Source organism: Aquarana catesbeiana, linkage group LG03 (genome assembly GCF_042186555.1).
Source record: "Aquarana catesbeiana isolate 2022-GZ linkage group LG03, ASM4218655v1, whole genome shotgun sequence".
Lineage (NCBI taxonomy): Eukaryota > Metazoa > Chordata > Amphibia > Anura > Ranidae > Aquarana > Aquarana catesbeiana.
Genome location: NC_133326.1, coordinates 533,767,752 through 533,783,110, shown reverse-complemented (window position 1 = coordinate 533,783,110; position 15,359 = coordinate 533,767,752). Strand labels below are relative to the sequence as shown.

Below are 15,359 nucleotides of genomic sequence, written 5' to 3'. Positions count from 1 at the left end.
CTTTTTTTGCTGAGTCCTTCTGGGCAGATTCCCTCTGTATTTGTCCTGGTGACCATTGGCACCAGGACAGAAAGGGATGTGAAATCCCAAATTTTACCCTGGCCACCAGGAGTAATAGAGAGGATGAATATGCCCAATGCAAATACAGACATTAAAAAAACTTGACAGGGGTTTCAACTTATACCTACTGCATTCAAAATGAAAAAAAAAAAAGTTTTGGTTTTAGATAAAATTTAAAGTAGAAAAAATAACATGATACATTTTTTAAAGTAAAAACTGCAGCATCATTTGCCTTCAATTCAGCTATTTCCTCTGCAGTACTTTTTTCCTGTCACAAGGTGTCCTCAGTCTTACGGCCAGCACCATTCAGCCCATTTAGTCAGCCATCCTATACCCACCCCCAGCCTGTGATAGGACAGTGAAAGGAGAAGCCGCACAGTGATTAGCTCATCTCTTTGCCACTTATCTTTCTCCTCCTATTAACATGCTCCTAGTCAACACATGAACTGATTGGCTCCTTGTACTGCTTCTTCCTGTGACACTCCAGCTCTACTGTATTGGTGCATTAATTTGTGTATTTTATTCTGAATGGAGTTCAACTGTAAGTAACCTTGTATTGAGTATAGAATTTACTTTTAGGGGTTAATCTAATATTAGTCTCAAGGAAAAAGTCAGTGGGAGGATTGGGTTAAATGTTCAAGTTAGGTGTTACAGGGGCGTGCCTAGAGCATTTGGCTCCTGGGGCGGATCCTATATCTTGCAACCCCCCCCCCATCTGGCACCCCCAGACTGACCCATGTTTCCCCCTTGGGGATGTAGTTATAGTATACACCCATCATCATGGATAAATCTCTTGTGCCATCTAGTGTGAGGTAGCGATGCCGCTCCAAGCGCATTGGTGTCTCTAATAGCCGCCCTCCTCACTCATAACTTCAGGTGCAGGCTCTGCACTCGTGTAGAGAATTGAAGAAAACAGCTGAACGGCTGCACTCCGAATAACACCCTTTATTTGTGGTAAAACAGTGTAGAAGATCCAAAATCTCTTACATCATGGTGATGAAAGGTACAGACAGGCTAACGCGTTTCACATCAATATAGATGCTTAATCATTATGATTAAGCATCTATATTGATGTGAGACGCGCTAGCTTGTCTGTACCTTTCATCACCGTGATGTAAGAGACTTTGCATCTTCTACACTGTTTTGCCCCGAATAAAAGTTGTCATTTGGAGTGCGGCCGTTCAGCTGTTTTCTTCAAGCCATCTAGTATGAGATGGATCTTCAGGCTGTGTCTACTGTCACCTGCCCTCATTTATACCCCCAGAGCCCACTGACACAACCCATGTGCAATAGTACATCAGTGGGAAGAAACGGTCACTGAATTTTAGAAGGATGGATGGACACAGAAGTGTCCTTTCCTCTACAATTGTTACTGAGGTATGAAACCTGTTTTGTAGCCAGATTAGAAAGCTCAGTCTGCATTTTAAGAGGTCTTACAGGAAGAAGCCTAGGGCAGGCTTTGTCAAAGGAAGTGGGAACTAACATGTTCAGCTTGCTGGCTCTGAGGGGTTCATGCTGGGACCTGTAGTCCTTCACTTTGGGGGGGCACATCCCCCAAGAGTGAACAACTACAAGTCCCAGCATAAACTCCTCCTGTTTGTGTCTGCAGTGCTCCCTTATGACACAGCACACACAGTTCCAATCTAACACCCCGCCTTACCTCAGAGTTTTGAGAGTTCCATTGCCTTCATTAAGAGCATGCTGGAGAAAATCATGGAGGAGGCGGGTTGAAACCACTAGGGGCAGAGCGGTGGGGGAGGAGGAAGTTAAATCCTCCTCCGCTTTGAATCTGGGGCCTCAGCCTCCCTCTACATTAGGGCGGGGACGTGGCGTGCCAGTGGCAGGTGGAAATGGTGCAAGGGGAGAGTCAAAAGGCTCTTTGAATTCAGAAAATGTGAAGCCAACAATCCTTTCTATTGTTTGGAGGGCTGTATAGTTATATATTGTATATAAAGCAGACACCACACTGTCTTCAACTGGCTTATTCTAACAGCAATTATACTGAAATAACCATAACACAGGGCTGGAGAGCTTGTACAAATGTGCATAATCATTTAGATGTGCCCAAGCAACACAATGTCTAAATACAGCCATGGGTAAGTTAGGGGCTACGTTTAAATACTGTGGGGTTAAGTGTAATTTTTTCTGGCTTATACTTAAATGCATGAAAAAAATCAATACTTGCTACATTACTTTTTTTTTCAGACAGCCTGAATTAACCTGCATATTTTATGGACAGTCTATACACTTCTAGGTGGTTAGTAACACTGTAGCAACTTTTTAAAACATAGCCAGGCTTAAAGCACAACTCCACTTTTGCTGAGGAAAGTGAATCCACTCAAACTTCATATTAGATATTTATTGTTACTGTTCTGCTGCATATGATGCGTGGATTACAGTCATTTTTTACTCCCTCAGTGCAAAGTGGTAAGGTCTGCCTGCTGCAATCACATGATCAGCCCCAGAATTATAAAAAAAGAAAAATGCTGGGAAAAGCAGGCAATCATGACATATGCAGGAAATCACATTCTGGGGGTGTTCTGTAATAAACATGTGGGCAGGTCAGGGTGACAGGGTGATCGTCATGTTTCCCTCCTCGATTAGTGCCAAGCAAGGGACTTATGAGAGGCCTGCCCCAGGATGGGTCCTTCTGGGCTATGCTAGGCACTTTTTATAGGGTCACCAAACTAGGCACGGGGTATCTGAACTTGAGCCACACTCACAACCTAGACAGATAACTAAACATCAACAAACTGTAGTAAACTCTCGATGTATTAAGCATCATCAGGGTTATTTGTGCATTTAGGAGGGATATGTACACGACCGTTTTTAAAGCAGGGCAAAAGTGGCAGCTGTCCTGGGCCCCATCATTGTTGTAGGGCCCAAAGCAGCTGTCTCATACTTGCCAATTATTCCTGTTTAAATTCCCTTGTGCCTTGAAGTTTTAGTCCTGTGCTGTGCACCAATATCTCAGTGTGAAGTTCTGTTACTAATGCTGCTCAGTTCTGTCCTATTGCCGTGTACAGATGACTCACCTGTGTTTACATGTAAATAACCTGCATTAATATGTAAATAGATGTGACATTGATATGTAAATAGCCGTGGAGCGGCAGCATTGATATGTAAATAGAGGCGGCATTCATATGTATATTATGCCCCTGATGTCATATTCACCATCACTTCTGCTGAATGACCGCCCACTGAGGAGGTAAAGGGGCATGCTGGAAAGTCTTGCCTACAACTGTGGTCATTAAGCCTAACATCAGCCTGTTCTGCAAAGGTAAGCAAATTGTAGGTGGAACACTTTTTCAAAATAACATGACGCCACAGCACTCTGAATTTTGGTGCATGTTAATAAGCACATCTCAGCAGATGCGTGAGGGTGTCATTAACAATTAATGGTGCTGATGTGTATCTGCTAAAGTGCAGCACATTTATGTGGTGTCAGGAAAGTGATTTTGCATGTGTTCTCGACACACACAAATGTGAACGCAGGCTAAATGTCTCAGTTACATTTCAAATCCTCCCTTACATTGGTGGGCCATGTAGAAGCCCCCTTTAATTTGGGGGTGAGTGTAAATCCCCCTTACATTGGTGGCCAGTGTAGAAATCCCCCTTTATTGTTGCTGATGTAAAATCCCCCATTACATTGGTTGTCAGTGTAAATTCTTCATTACATTGGTGATCATTGTACATTTTCCTTCACATTGGTGGTAAGTGCAGTATTTCCCTTACACTGGTGGTCAGTGTAAATCCCCCTTTATATTGGTGGTCAGTGTAAATCCCCCCTAACATTGGTGGTCATTGGAGGTCATTGTATATTCCTCCTTACACTGGTGTCAATGCTCCTATTACATTGGTGTCAGTGTAGAAATCCCTCTTTATATTGGTGGGTGTCGTAACATCCCCCGTTACATGGTGGTCAGTGCAAATTCCCCCTTACATTGGTGGTCAGTGTAAATCCCCCCTCACATTGGTGGTCATTGAAAATTCCCCATTACTTTTGTGTTCAGCGTAGAATTTCCCACTACAGTACATACTGTACTTGCCAAAGATTTCCAGCTTTGTTCTACATAATTCAGAATTTACCACTGCCACTGATCCCATCAACCTCCAGCATTGCCACCGATCACATCCCTCTCCCTAAGCATTGCCACTGATCCCAGGAGTCCTAGGATCCCTAGGAGTTTTCTGTCTATTGATGGGTCCCCTCACCTCCCCAGTCCATGATGTGCAGGTATTGAGAACCTAATGTGCTATAACCTTTGGCAACCAATCAGTGAGCAGTAATGATGTGTACTAACCTCATGCACACAATCATTGAGTGGTAAGGATATGCAGTAACCTCTAGCAACCAATCAGTGAGCAGCAATAATGTGCAGTAACCTCCACCAACCAATGGGTGAGTGGTAAGGATGTACAGTAACCTCCCAATCAGTGAGCAGTATTGATGTACAATAATCTCTAGCAACCAATCAACAAGCAGAAGTCATGTGCTGTAACCTCTAGCAAATAATCAGTGAGCAGTATTGATGTACAGTAATCTCTAGCAACCAATCAACAAACAGAAGTCATGTGCTGTAACCTGTGCTGTGCAGACAACGGGCTGAAGCATGTTGTCGATAGATGTCACAGTGTCGGTCCAGGCTCAGGAAAGATCGCAACAAAATGGTCGGGATCCGCCCACATGCCTGGACCAACACCCTCAGCCTCTCAGTGAGCCGCTAAAAGCCTGAGCTGGCCACTTCACTCCCTCCACAGCCTAGCGCGCCAGTGAGCGCTGGAGGGGCAGAGCAGACAGCGGTGACTGACTGTCATAGCTTTCTGTATAGGAAGCTCTGAGAATCGAGCGATCGGCGGTGTTTGATCGCTAGGTTCTCAGCCTTAGAGCCGGAGGGAGACACCTAGGTAAGTATGATTCTACAATTTAAAAAATCCCATACTTCTATTTTAATGACAGACTGCTAGAAAAACCTTTGTTACCTTTGGTAACCTTGTGTCTTCACACCTGTCTTCATACCCCAGCTTCGTTTTGTGCTCGTGACCCGAGCTGTAGACTATGTGTGCTGGTAACTTGCATTGCACCCCTTTAGTAACTTCAGACCAGGCAAGGGCAAAGTTTCAAACAATTTACTTGAAGAGTAAGTTAACATAATGACAGAGACAATCGACTGTGAAAGCTAAAGTGCCAACATTTTCTAACGTCCTTAGTCCCTAACTACAGGCTTGCGGCTGCCCCAGCATACCTGTTGAAGCAAAAGTCCAATACTGGTTGAGTCCATGTCTAGAGTACCTGAGCAAACGTGGCCCGCACCCATGCATGGGTGTGAACCCAGACTTAAAGTGGTTGTAAATGATCGCCTTGTAAAATAACCCATTCCGTTTAAAATAGAAATGAAACATTTTTGTAAAGCTATAAGAAAAATTATAAATATCTTTTTTCCCCTTTTTTTATAAGTGATCACATTCAGTCTGCTCTCTGCTGCATAGGAGCTGGGGGAGGGGAAGCAGCAGTACATTCAGCTTCCCAGTGAATGACTGTGCAGTGGGGGTGTGTCAGGACAAGTCTGACCATTGGAGGAGAGCACACTGAGTTCCCAGCATAGCTAGAGAACTGACTACTGTGTGCTCTCCTGCTTAGTGTGGTCAGTTTTTAATAGGAAAGCAACTGGACTGGCAGGAACACCAGGGATTTCACATAAAGAAAGCAAAACAAAGAGAACAGGATACTTTCTCATACAAGTACATGGTACAGCAGCCACATATCAGGAATATAAAGCGTTGGGGTAAAAAATGCTTTAATCTATAGGTGTTCGCAGCCTATTGCATTAGGGTGTGCCCCCCAAAGCTCAAACACACTGAAGCATAATAAACTGTGTTACTATGCTTCAGTTTGTAAATGAACACAATGAGTGTGTTCACTGCGTTCATTTATAAAAGGAAGGGGCCAGTAAATGACATATTGGCAAGCCATTTCCCTGCTCTCCATCCTGAAACATCCCCTGTGGGGGAGAGGAGAGAAGAGGAGGGAAGCTAGCAGCACTGCGGGGGGTGGGGGGATTTGGCAAGACGAGGTAAAGTCTGGGCAGTAGTGGGAGTCGGCACCATACAGGGTGATTGGGGTGTGCCCTGGCACACTACCTGTGTACGTCTAAGCTTTAAATATTATTATTATATAGGATTTATATAGCGCCGACAGTTTACGCAGCGCTTTAATCTCAGTATTCAGAATGATCTAAACTTTTAGTGAGTATTTGCCTTGATCTGAGTCAAAGCTGGAAGAAATTGGTGGCAGTTCCATTAAAAAAAAAAAAAAAACTCTCCTGTTTTTGGTGAGAATAAGGTAGGCAGGGCACACGTGGGCAATCTTATCATGCTACTAAATAGCCCACAATCTCTAGTGATTGCCATACATACATACCTCCCACCTTTTTGAGATGGGAATGTGGGACACCTATTAGCAAAAGTATGTAGGCACAGGACACGCCCCCTGCCACGCCCCCTTAAAGGAGAATTATAAAAGAAAAATAATTAGTTAAGCCCACAAGTGCTTTTATACCACTACTATTCCTCTATATTGGCTTTCGAAATTTACAAATGCAGCAATTTAGAAACTGAATGAAATATTTAGCACTGGGGAACACTTTTTGAAAGATAAAAAGTGCATTTTATATACAACAATATAGATCACACCTAATTGAGGGACAAATGAATAAGAAGAAGGGACAGAGGGACTTTGTTCCAAATCAGGGACAGTCCCTCGAAATCAGGGACAGTTGGGAGCTATGCATATAGTTGCATGTAGTATAGATCGATCCTACAAATTTAATTTAACCGCTTCCGGACCTCCCACTGCACATTTACTGTGGCAGGGCGGTCTGGCTGCAAGAAACAACATACCTATACGTTGTTGTCTCTTCCTGGGTCTGGGGCGCACGTGCGCGGTGCCCGCCAGAACCCACTGATTATTGACAGGAGAGGCAGAACGGCGATCTGCCTATGTAAACAAGGCAGATCGCTGTTCTGTAAGAGAGGAAGATGGAGATCTTGTGTTCCTGCTACTGGCTATTGAACTTCCTTTTTCTAGTCCCGTCGTACGTGTTGTACGTCACCGTGTTCTTGATGTTCGAAATTTCCGACATTTGTGCGACCGTGTGTATGCAAGACAAGTTTCAGCCAACATCCGTCGGAAATAAATCCACGGTTTGGTTGTGGGAAATTTCGATCGTCTGTACGCGGCATTAGAAAGCACTCCCTGGGAGCACACTTAACCCTTTGATTGCCCCTGATGTTAACCCCTTCCCTGCCAGTGTCATTATTACAGTGAATTTTTTTTAGCACTGATCACTGTATTAGTGTCACTGGTCCCCAGAAAGTGTCACTTAGGGTCCGATTTGTCCACCACAATGTTGCAGTCCCGTTAAAAACTGCTAATTGCCGCCATTACTAGTAAAAATAAAAATGCCATAATAATATCCCATCGTTTTTAGACGCGATAACTTTTGCACAAACCAATCAAATGGTCCAACTGTTCATCCATGCTTAACAATTACTATTATGTTAAGAGTATAAATTATTATTATCAGATGAACCGCACATACTGTATTTACCATTCTTCCAATATAAATATTGTTTGACACATTCTGTATGATAATTTTTTGTTTGTATAAATCATCCAGAAAACAATAAAAATTATGGAAAAAAAAATGTAGCAGAATACATATTGGCCTTAATCGATGAAAAAATTTGATTTTGTAAATTTTTTTATTGGGTATGTTTTATAGCAGAAAGTAAAAAATATAGGGTTTTTTTTTCAAAATTGTCAGTCTGTTTTTGTTTATAGCGCAAAAAATAAAAACCACAGAGGTGATCAAATACCAACAAAACAAAACTCTATTTGTGGGAAAAAAGGACATAGATTTTGTTTGGGTACAGCATCGCAAGACTGCGCAATTGTCAGTTAAAGCAACGCAGTGCCGTATCGCAAAAGATGGCCTGGTCGTGAAGGGGGTGAAACCTTCTGGGGCTGAAGTGGTTAATCTCAGTTTTCAAAATGATCTAAATTATTTATTTTTTTTATATTTCTTTATCAAAAATTTTCATCATTACAGACCAAATGACATTCATATTGGAAAATATAGCCAATATATCAATAATAAAATAATACAAAGATCCATCATGTCCAAGGCATCACATAAGGTCAGGCCAAAGCAGGTTCTGAAGCTTTTTAATTTTCCCCCTAATATTTAGCGAGGCTTTGCCTTGATCTGACCCAAAGCTAGAAGAATTTGGTTGCAGTTCTATTTAAAAAAAACAAACTCTCCTGTTTGTGGTGAGAATAAGGCAGGGCACACATGGCAATCTTATCGTTCACTAAATAGCTTACAATTAATTTCTAGTGATTGCCACACATATGGCTGCATGTAGAGATCGATCCCACAAATTAAATTTAATTTAAAGAGGAAGTAATCCCTGATGGGTTTTACTTCCTCTTTTTCCCCTGCAAAGTAAAAGCATAATGGGCTAGTATGCGTCGCATACTAGCCCATTATGTGCCACTTACCTGCAAAGGAAGTCCGCGATGTTGCCGCTGGTGGCTGCATCCATCTTCACCCCTTTTCCTTTCCGGGGCTGTGGACTCCAGCTCTGTGACTGGCCAAAGTCACGTGACGTCACTCCCGTGCATGTGCGAGGGAGCTGCCAGTCATGAACGATCGTGCCCTTTTTTCAGTGCGCATGCGCCGATGATGCTGGCGCAAGCGTATATGGTAAATATCTCCTAAACCGTGCAGGTTTAGGAGATATTTGCCGTACCTACAGATAAGCCTTATTATAGACTGACCTGTAGGTAAAAGATGTGTAACTAGGTTTACAACCACTTTAATCGCTACAACATGCTACACTCCATTTATTTATTACAGGAAATGATATAGTGCAGGAAATCTTCTTTAGAATTCTTCATAATTTGTTACCTATGTCTAGCGATCAATCATACACAATTTTAGTAACAAAAATCGTAATGCCACAAATTGCCAGTGTGCGCACAGCTAGGCTATTTGGAACAATTCCAGAATACTCTTCTAGTAAAAGGCATGATCATAGGTGTGCACAGCCTATTGCATTATGGTGTGCACCTCAAAGCTTAAAGTGGTTGTAAACCCAAAAAATAATAAATAAATAAAAAAACCTGCAAGACAAAGGCATAATGAGCTAGTATGAATAGCATACTAGCCCATTATGTATTACTTACCTTAGATTGAAGCCCCTGCAGCGGTCCTCGTTCACCATTCTGGCCAGCGACATAGTTCCTGGAGTTACTCCTGGGTATCACAGGCTCCGGCGATGTGATTGGCCGGAGCCGAGATGACGTCACTCCCGCGCATGCACACGGGAGCCGCCGGTGACGGCACAGTTTAACTGAAGCAACGGCACGTACTGCCATTGCTTCAGTTTGCTTCAGTGCGCATGTGCCAGTGATGTCAGCACATAAATACAGGGGATATCTCCTAAACTGTTCAGGTTTAGGCAATATCCAGGGTAGCTACAGGCAAGCCTTATTATACGCTCATGCTAAGTACACACGATCGGAATTTCGGCCCGCAAAAGACCTATGAGAGTTTTTCGTTGGAAAATGCGACCGTGTGTATGCTCCATTGGTCTTTTGCTGGCAGAATTCCAGCCAGCAAAATATTGAGGGCATGTTCTCTATTTTTCAGTCGGGAAAAGTTCGTATCCAAAAATGCGATCGTCTGTGGCAATTCCAATGCGCAAAATCCCTACGCATGCTCGGAAACAATTTGACGCATGCTTAGAAGCGTTGAACTGAATTTTTTCGGCTTGTCGTAGAGTTGTACGTCAAACTTGAGCAGAATCCCGTCGGAAAAGCCGTCATATCTTTTATAGACGAGAAATCCGCTCGTGTGTACGCGGCATTACCTGTAGCAAAAAGTGTGTTGTAAGGGTTTACAACCACTTTAAACACATATGTGTGTGTGCATATGTGTAACTGACAGTGTCAGTAGGGCAGAGATTGGTGCCAGTAGGGAAGTGGATGGTGTCACTAATTTTTATTTGTTTTATTATTATTTTTTTTTACCATTTCTTTTTTTTTTTTTTTTAACATATTTTTTAGGAGCCCCGTTAGAGGGGGCTTAGGTGAAATATCAGGGGTTTAAAAAGGGAGATCTGTGCCACACAGGGTTATTAGGGTGTGCCCGGCATGATAATTATTATTATTTTTCTGTATCTGGCCAACAGTAGGCAAGAGGTTGTGCAGCAGCTGAAGAGGATCTGCAGCATTGCTGATTTTGATTGCCAGCTTACCCCTATGTTTGGGGGACCCTGGCATCTAGAGACCCTCTGATTATCACACCGAACACACAATCACTCAAAAAACAAAACGGGAAGGGATAAAGAGGCAGGGAGGGAGGTGGGGGAGACAGTGACAAGGGGAAGAGAGGCTTGGCAAGCAGCTCAATCAGAGGTGGCTTCTTGTGGTGTGACACACCCCCTGTGTTATTGGGTGCCTGGACGTCAGAGTGCTCCTGGGGAGGGCGAGAGACTGGATCTGCTCCGAGCTCAGTGACAGCCAGCTCGCTGGAAGCGCACGGCGACTCAACAAGCTCACAGACTGACAATCAACAGATTGCGATGACATTGCCTGGAAGCCACCAGTGAAGAGCAGATCCGGGTGCAGCCAAGGACAGGGTGGCAGCAACAGGGTGACTACCAGCGCAGCAATGCCCAGCCGAGGCAGATGTGGTAGGCACACCATCGCGGTAAAGCTAAGAAGGATGCAGAGCAGCAGAGGAGCTGTCAATCATCTAAGAAGAGGTGCCTAGACCCAGAGAACCACCACGCAGGGCTCATCTGATCACTGGGGTGCGGCTGCCCAGGGGACTCATCTTCACCCATCCAGCAGCAGAGGTGGGTGCCCAGTGGCTAAGGGTGTGATCACCTTGATAAAAGGCAGAGGTGGGGGTCCAAGAAGGGGTGAGGACTCCATTACCAAAAGCTGGAGACATGACTGTGGTCTCGGGAGAGAACATAGATGAGACTCTAGTGTCTCTCAGTGCCCTAGGGCAAGAGGGCTATGACCCAGAGAGGGCCACTCAGGACTGCTGCGAAAGGGTGGTCATCAATATCTCAGGGCTACGCTTTGAGACCCAGCTCAGGACTCTTGCTCAGTTCCCCCAAACCCTCTTGGGGGACCCCAGGAAGAGGATGCGCTTCTTCGACCCCCTGCGGAACGAGTACTTCTTCGATCGCAACCGCCCATGTTTTGATGCCATATTATATTATTACCAGTCTGGGGGCCGGCTCCGCAGACCTGTTAATGTCCCCGTGGACATATTCCTGGAGGAGATCAAGTTCTACGAACTGGGTGAGGAGATCATTGAGATTTTTAGGGATGATGAAGGGTTCATTAAAGAGGAAGAGAAACCCTTGCCGGAAAATGACTTTCAGAAACAGGTTTGGCTGCTGTTTGAGTATCCTGAAAGTTCAGGACCTGCCAGAGGAATTGCTATTGTCTCTGTATTGATCATTCTGATTTCCATAGTTATATTTTGCTTGGAGACACTTCCTGAGTTCAGGGAGGATGGCAAACACACAAGTGAGCACCTGATGGCCAATGGCACCCAGTCCACAAAAGACAGCCCCTTCACTGACCCTTTCTTCCTTATTGAGACTCTTTGCATTATTTGGTTTTCCTTTGAGCTCTTGGTCAGGTTTGTTGCCTGTCCCAGCAAGCCTGCTTTCTTCAAGAACATGATGAATGTCATTGATATTGTGGCCATTATCCCCTATTTCATTACCTTGGGCACAGAGCTGGCAGAACAGCAAGGTAACAATGGGCAACAAGCCATGTCCTTGGCTATATTGAGGGTAATCCGCTTGGTGAGGGTCTTCAGGATTTTCAAGCTGTCAAGACATTCCAAAGGGCTCCAAATCTTGGGCAAAACCCTGCAGGCCAGTATGAGGGAATTGGGTCTTCTCATATTCTTCCTCTTCATTGGAGTCATTTTGTTCTCTAGTGCTGTCTACTTTGCAGAGACTGATGACCCAGATTCTCTCTTCACCAGCATCCCAGATGCCTTCTGGTGGGCTGTGGTCTCCATGACCACAGTGGGCTATGGTGACATGTATCCACTGACCATTGGTGGCAAGATAGTAGGTTCTCTGTGTGCCATAGCTGGTGTGCTAACCATTGCCCTCCCAGTCCCTGTCATTGTCTCCAATTTTAACTACTTCTACCACAGGGAGACTGACCATGAAGAGCATTCCCAGTACACTCATGTCACCTGTGGACAGCAGCCCTCTTCTTTTGGAGACCTAAAAAAGACTGACAGCAAACAGTCCTTTAATAAATCTGAGTACATGGAGTCAGAAGACCTAGAGGATGGCAGATTTTCTCACTTAACCACCAACCAACACTATGCTGAACAAAAAAAGTTAACTGAGGTATGACCTCTTTGGTAAGTTCCTCAGACTGTCCGTAAAAGCTAAAGGGTCTTGATGTTAACGACCTCATTAATAGTGCTGGCCATGTAGAAGAGGGTCATCAATACACTGTGGATAGTTAAGCATATACAGTAGAGAATGGAAATCCTAGGTGTAAGGTTGTCTTAGAATTACTATATTGCTAGTGTTTAACCAACTGTGAAATCGCTGGGTTGGAAAAAAAAAGTTGGTACATCATCTATGGCTCTGCACATGGTGAAGGTGACTTTGTAACCTAGTTCAAATAATTACCTCCAAGCAAATGCCCCCTTTGCGTGGTCTGTAAGTGGCTTCTTGTGAGGACTATTTATTCGACAATGTGTTTCCATCAGTGTTTCCCAAGGATTATTACACCACGCAGTAGCTGGGAAATGCCATCCTGTAGGAATCACACACTAGCACATTATTAACATGGCATAAGCTGCTACGGATAGATTTTTGCAACAGTGCCATTCAATGACAAGGACTAAATAACACAGTGTTCTTTGGAGACTTAGAGGAGACACAAGGGCTGCAGAAGACCAGCTGTTGTGGAGCGGTGACAAAAAGTTAAGAACTCATTTCCTATTTTCATTTTAATTTTTTTTTTTTTTTTTTGGCTTGGCCCAGTTTTTGATCTGCTATTTATTCTTATTTGCACAAACAATGGAAATAAAAATTCCGATTGTCTCTGAGATGGAAAGATCCAAGGTTATCATAACAAAGCCAATACAAGGGGAAACTGAAGATTCCCAATTTTGACTGAGCAACTGGTTCTTATTTTGTCACCTCTGTGTATAAACATCTGCAGTTTTTGCACATTCTCTTAATTTGTTTACATCATTGCCATGCGTGGCATTTTTTTTTAACCCTTTGGCTGCTAGGGATTCCTGCAAAATCATCTTCTTGGAAAAAGGGTTCATTTTGTTTAGCCTTTTTTTTTTTTTATTTAACCAAATATTTTCCTTATCTGTAAGTGCCTTCATGTGTAGGGTCAAAATTTTGGGTTGTGTATATATTTTTTTTGCATTGACACTTTTGACCAGATTATTAAAATATGTCAGTGGTAAAGATGAACCTTAATCAAGGGGTCAGAGGTTATCAGGCTGGAAATGAAATCATACTGTGCTCTCAGTGGATTATGTTGCATGAATGTTATAGTAGCCATACATGCACTTAAATATATTATTTTTCATTATTGGCTGTCTATAGGCTTCGGTTATTTGATTGTCCCATTGAGTCATTGCTTGAATTTCAGCGGTGTACAGGTTAACTTGTCAATAAGTGTTGTGATGTTTTGTACTAGCTGACATTGCACAGCACCAAGGCACTACAGTCACACAAAAGCTTCTCAGGGGTTATGAGATCTGATTATCTTCTCCAAAAAATACTACCGGTCTGACAGCAGCACAGCCTATCCAATTTAGTTCAATCACCTGCATTTCACATTGAGTTCCATCATCTGCTTCAATTTATCATTTTCATGCTGTTATTTTCATTGTACAAACACCAGCATAAATTGCTCTTGTGTGACCTTGCCGTCAAAGCTTTGTTAAAAGAATATGCAAGCCCCGTCACCAAAATCTCAAATTCCTTGTAATATTCTTAGTGTTTTTAAATCTGCAGCTTTCATTAAAATAATACCTGATGATCCTGCTATGGAGGTCCAGGTTCAGGCACTTCCCATTAAAGGTTGACAACCCTCTGTCCTTGTTTCCCAGTTGTGCTCCTGCATTGTCACCCTGTCGCCCAGGTTTCCAATGGAGCATTCAAGTGGCTGTTTCAACATACAATATGCAGGCAATAGTTCAGTGTTGTCACCATCAGGAAACCTGCCTTGAAAAAATGCTGCAAAGAGGCTGCAAAAGATCAGCAGCACTGAGATGCAGGAAAGGATAAAAAAAGTGGGAAAAAAAACTAATTTATTATTTTTTTTTTAAATTGCATTTTTTATGATACCCAGTGTTTTACAAACTACAGTAAAACCTTGGATTGCGAGCATAATTCGTTCCAGAAACATGCTTGTAAACCAAAGCACTTGTATATCAAAGAAAATTTCCCCATAAGAAATAATGGAAACTCAAATGATTCGCTCCACAACCATTTATTCATAAGTCCTTCAGTTTATAGTCCATATAAAAAGATTATAGCAATGTGACCAGGTTGTGTAACCATAAAATGTCCATCCACAAATGGCAGCCTCCACAAGGGGATTAGAAGCAAAATCCAGCAGGAGCTCCAGAGTATTAAAGAGAAGAGAGGCGCCTCTAAGTGTAGCAATATGTTGCTCAAATATATACCTTCATTAAATGTAACCATATTGCTACACTTAGAGGCACCTCTCTTCTCTTTTATACTCAGTTGTGACATGACGCTACTTGTATATCAAGACATCGCTTGTATATCAATTCAAAATTTATTAAAAAATGTTGCTTGTCTTGCAAAACGCTCTCAAACCAAGTTACTCTCAAACAAAGGTTTTACTGTATATGTCTTTCATTAAGGATTTGCACCAACTTAAAGGGGGGAATAAATCCAAAAGCAAACATTTAGTATATTGCTCAATGGCATTTTTCCCTTTTCCGATTTTCCCTATTACTATATTGCACCTTGCCAATTTTCTCTTTCCCTATTTTTCCTATTATTATATTGCACCTTGCCAATTTTTCCTTTTCCTGGCTTTCTTTCCCATATTTTCACCTGGCGATCTGGTCAGTAAGTCTGCCCTTTCAGATGTAGCAGTCTGAGGGTTGAGACAGACAATTCACCACTGCTTACAATGACCAGCCTTTATTTATTTATGTAAAACCTTTATCCCA

General features: G+C 42.9%; 1 protein-coding gene across 1 annotated transcript; it reads left to right on the top strand.

Annotated features, from left to right (window-relative positions):
* The first annotated feature begins 10,504 nt into the window (after positions 1-10,504).
* Positions 10,505-14,792, top strand: LOC141132667 (shaker-related potassium channel tsha2-like). The gene has a single exon (XM_073621305.1). The coding sequence runs from the start codon at positions 11,083-11,085 to the stop codon at positions 12,526-12,528; it is 1,446 nt and encodes a 481-aa protein (XP_073477406.1). The 5' UTR covers positions 10,505-11,082; the 3' UTR covers positions 12,529-14,792.
* Positions 14,793-15,359: the final 567 nt, after the last annotated feature.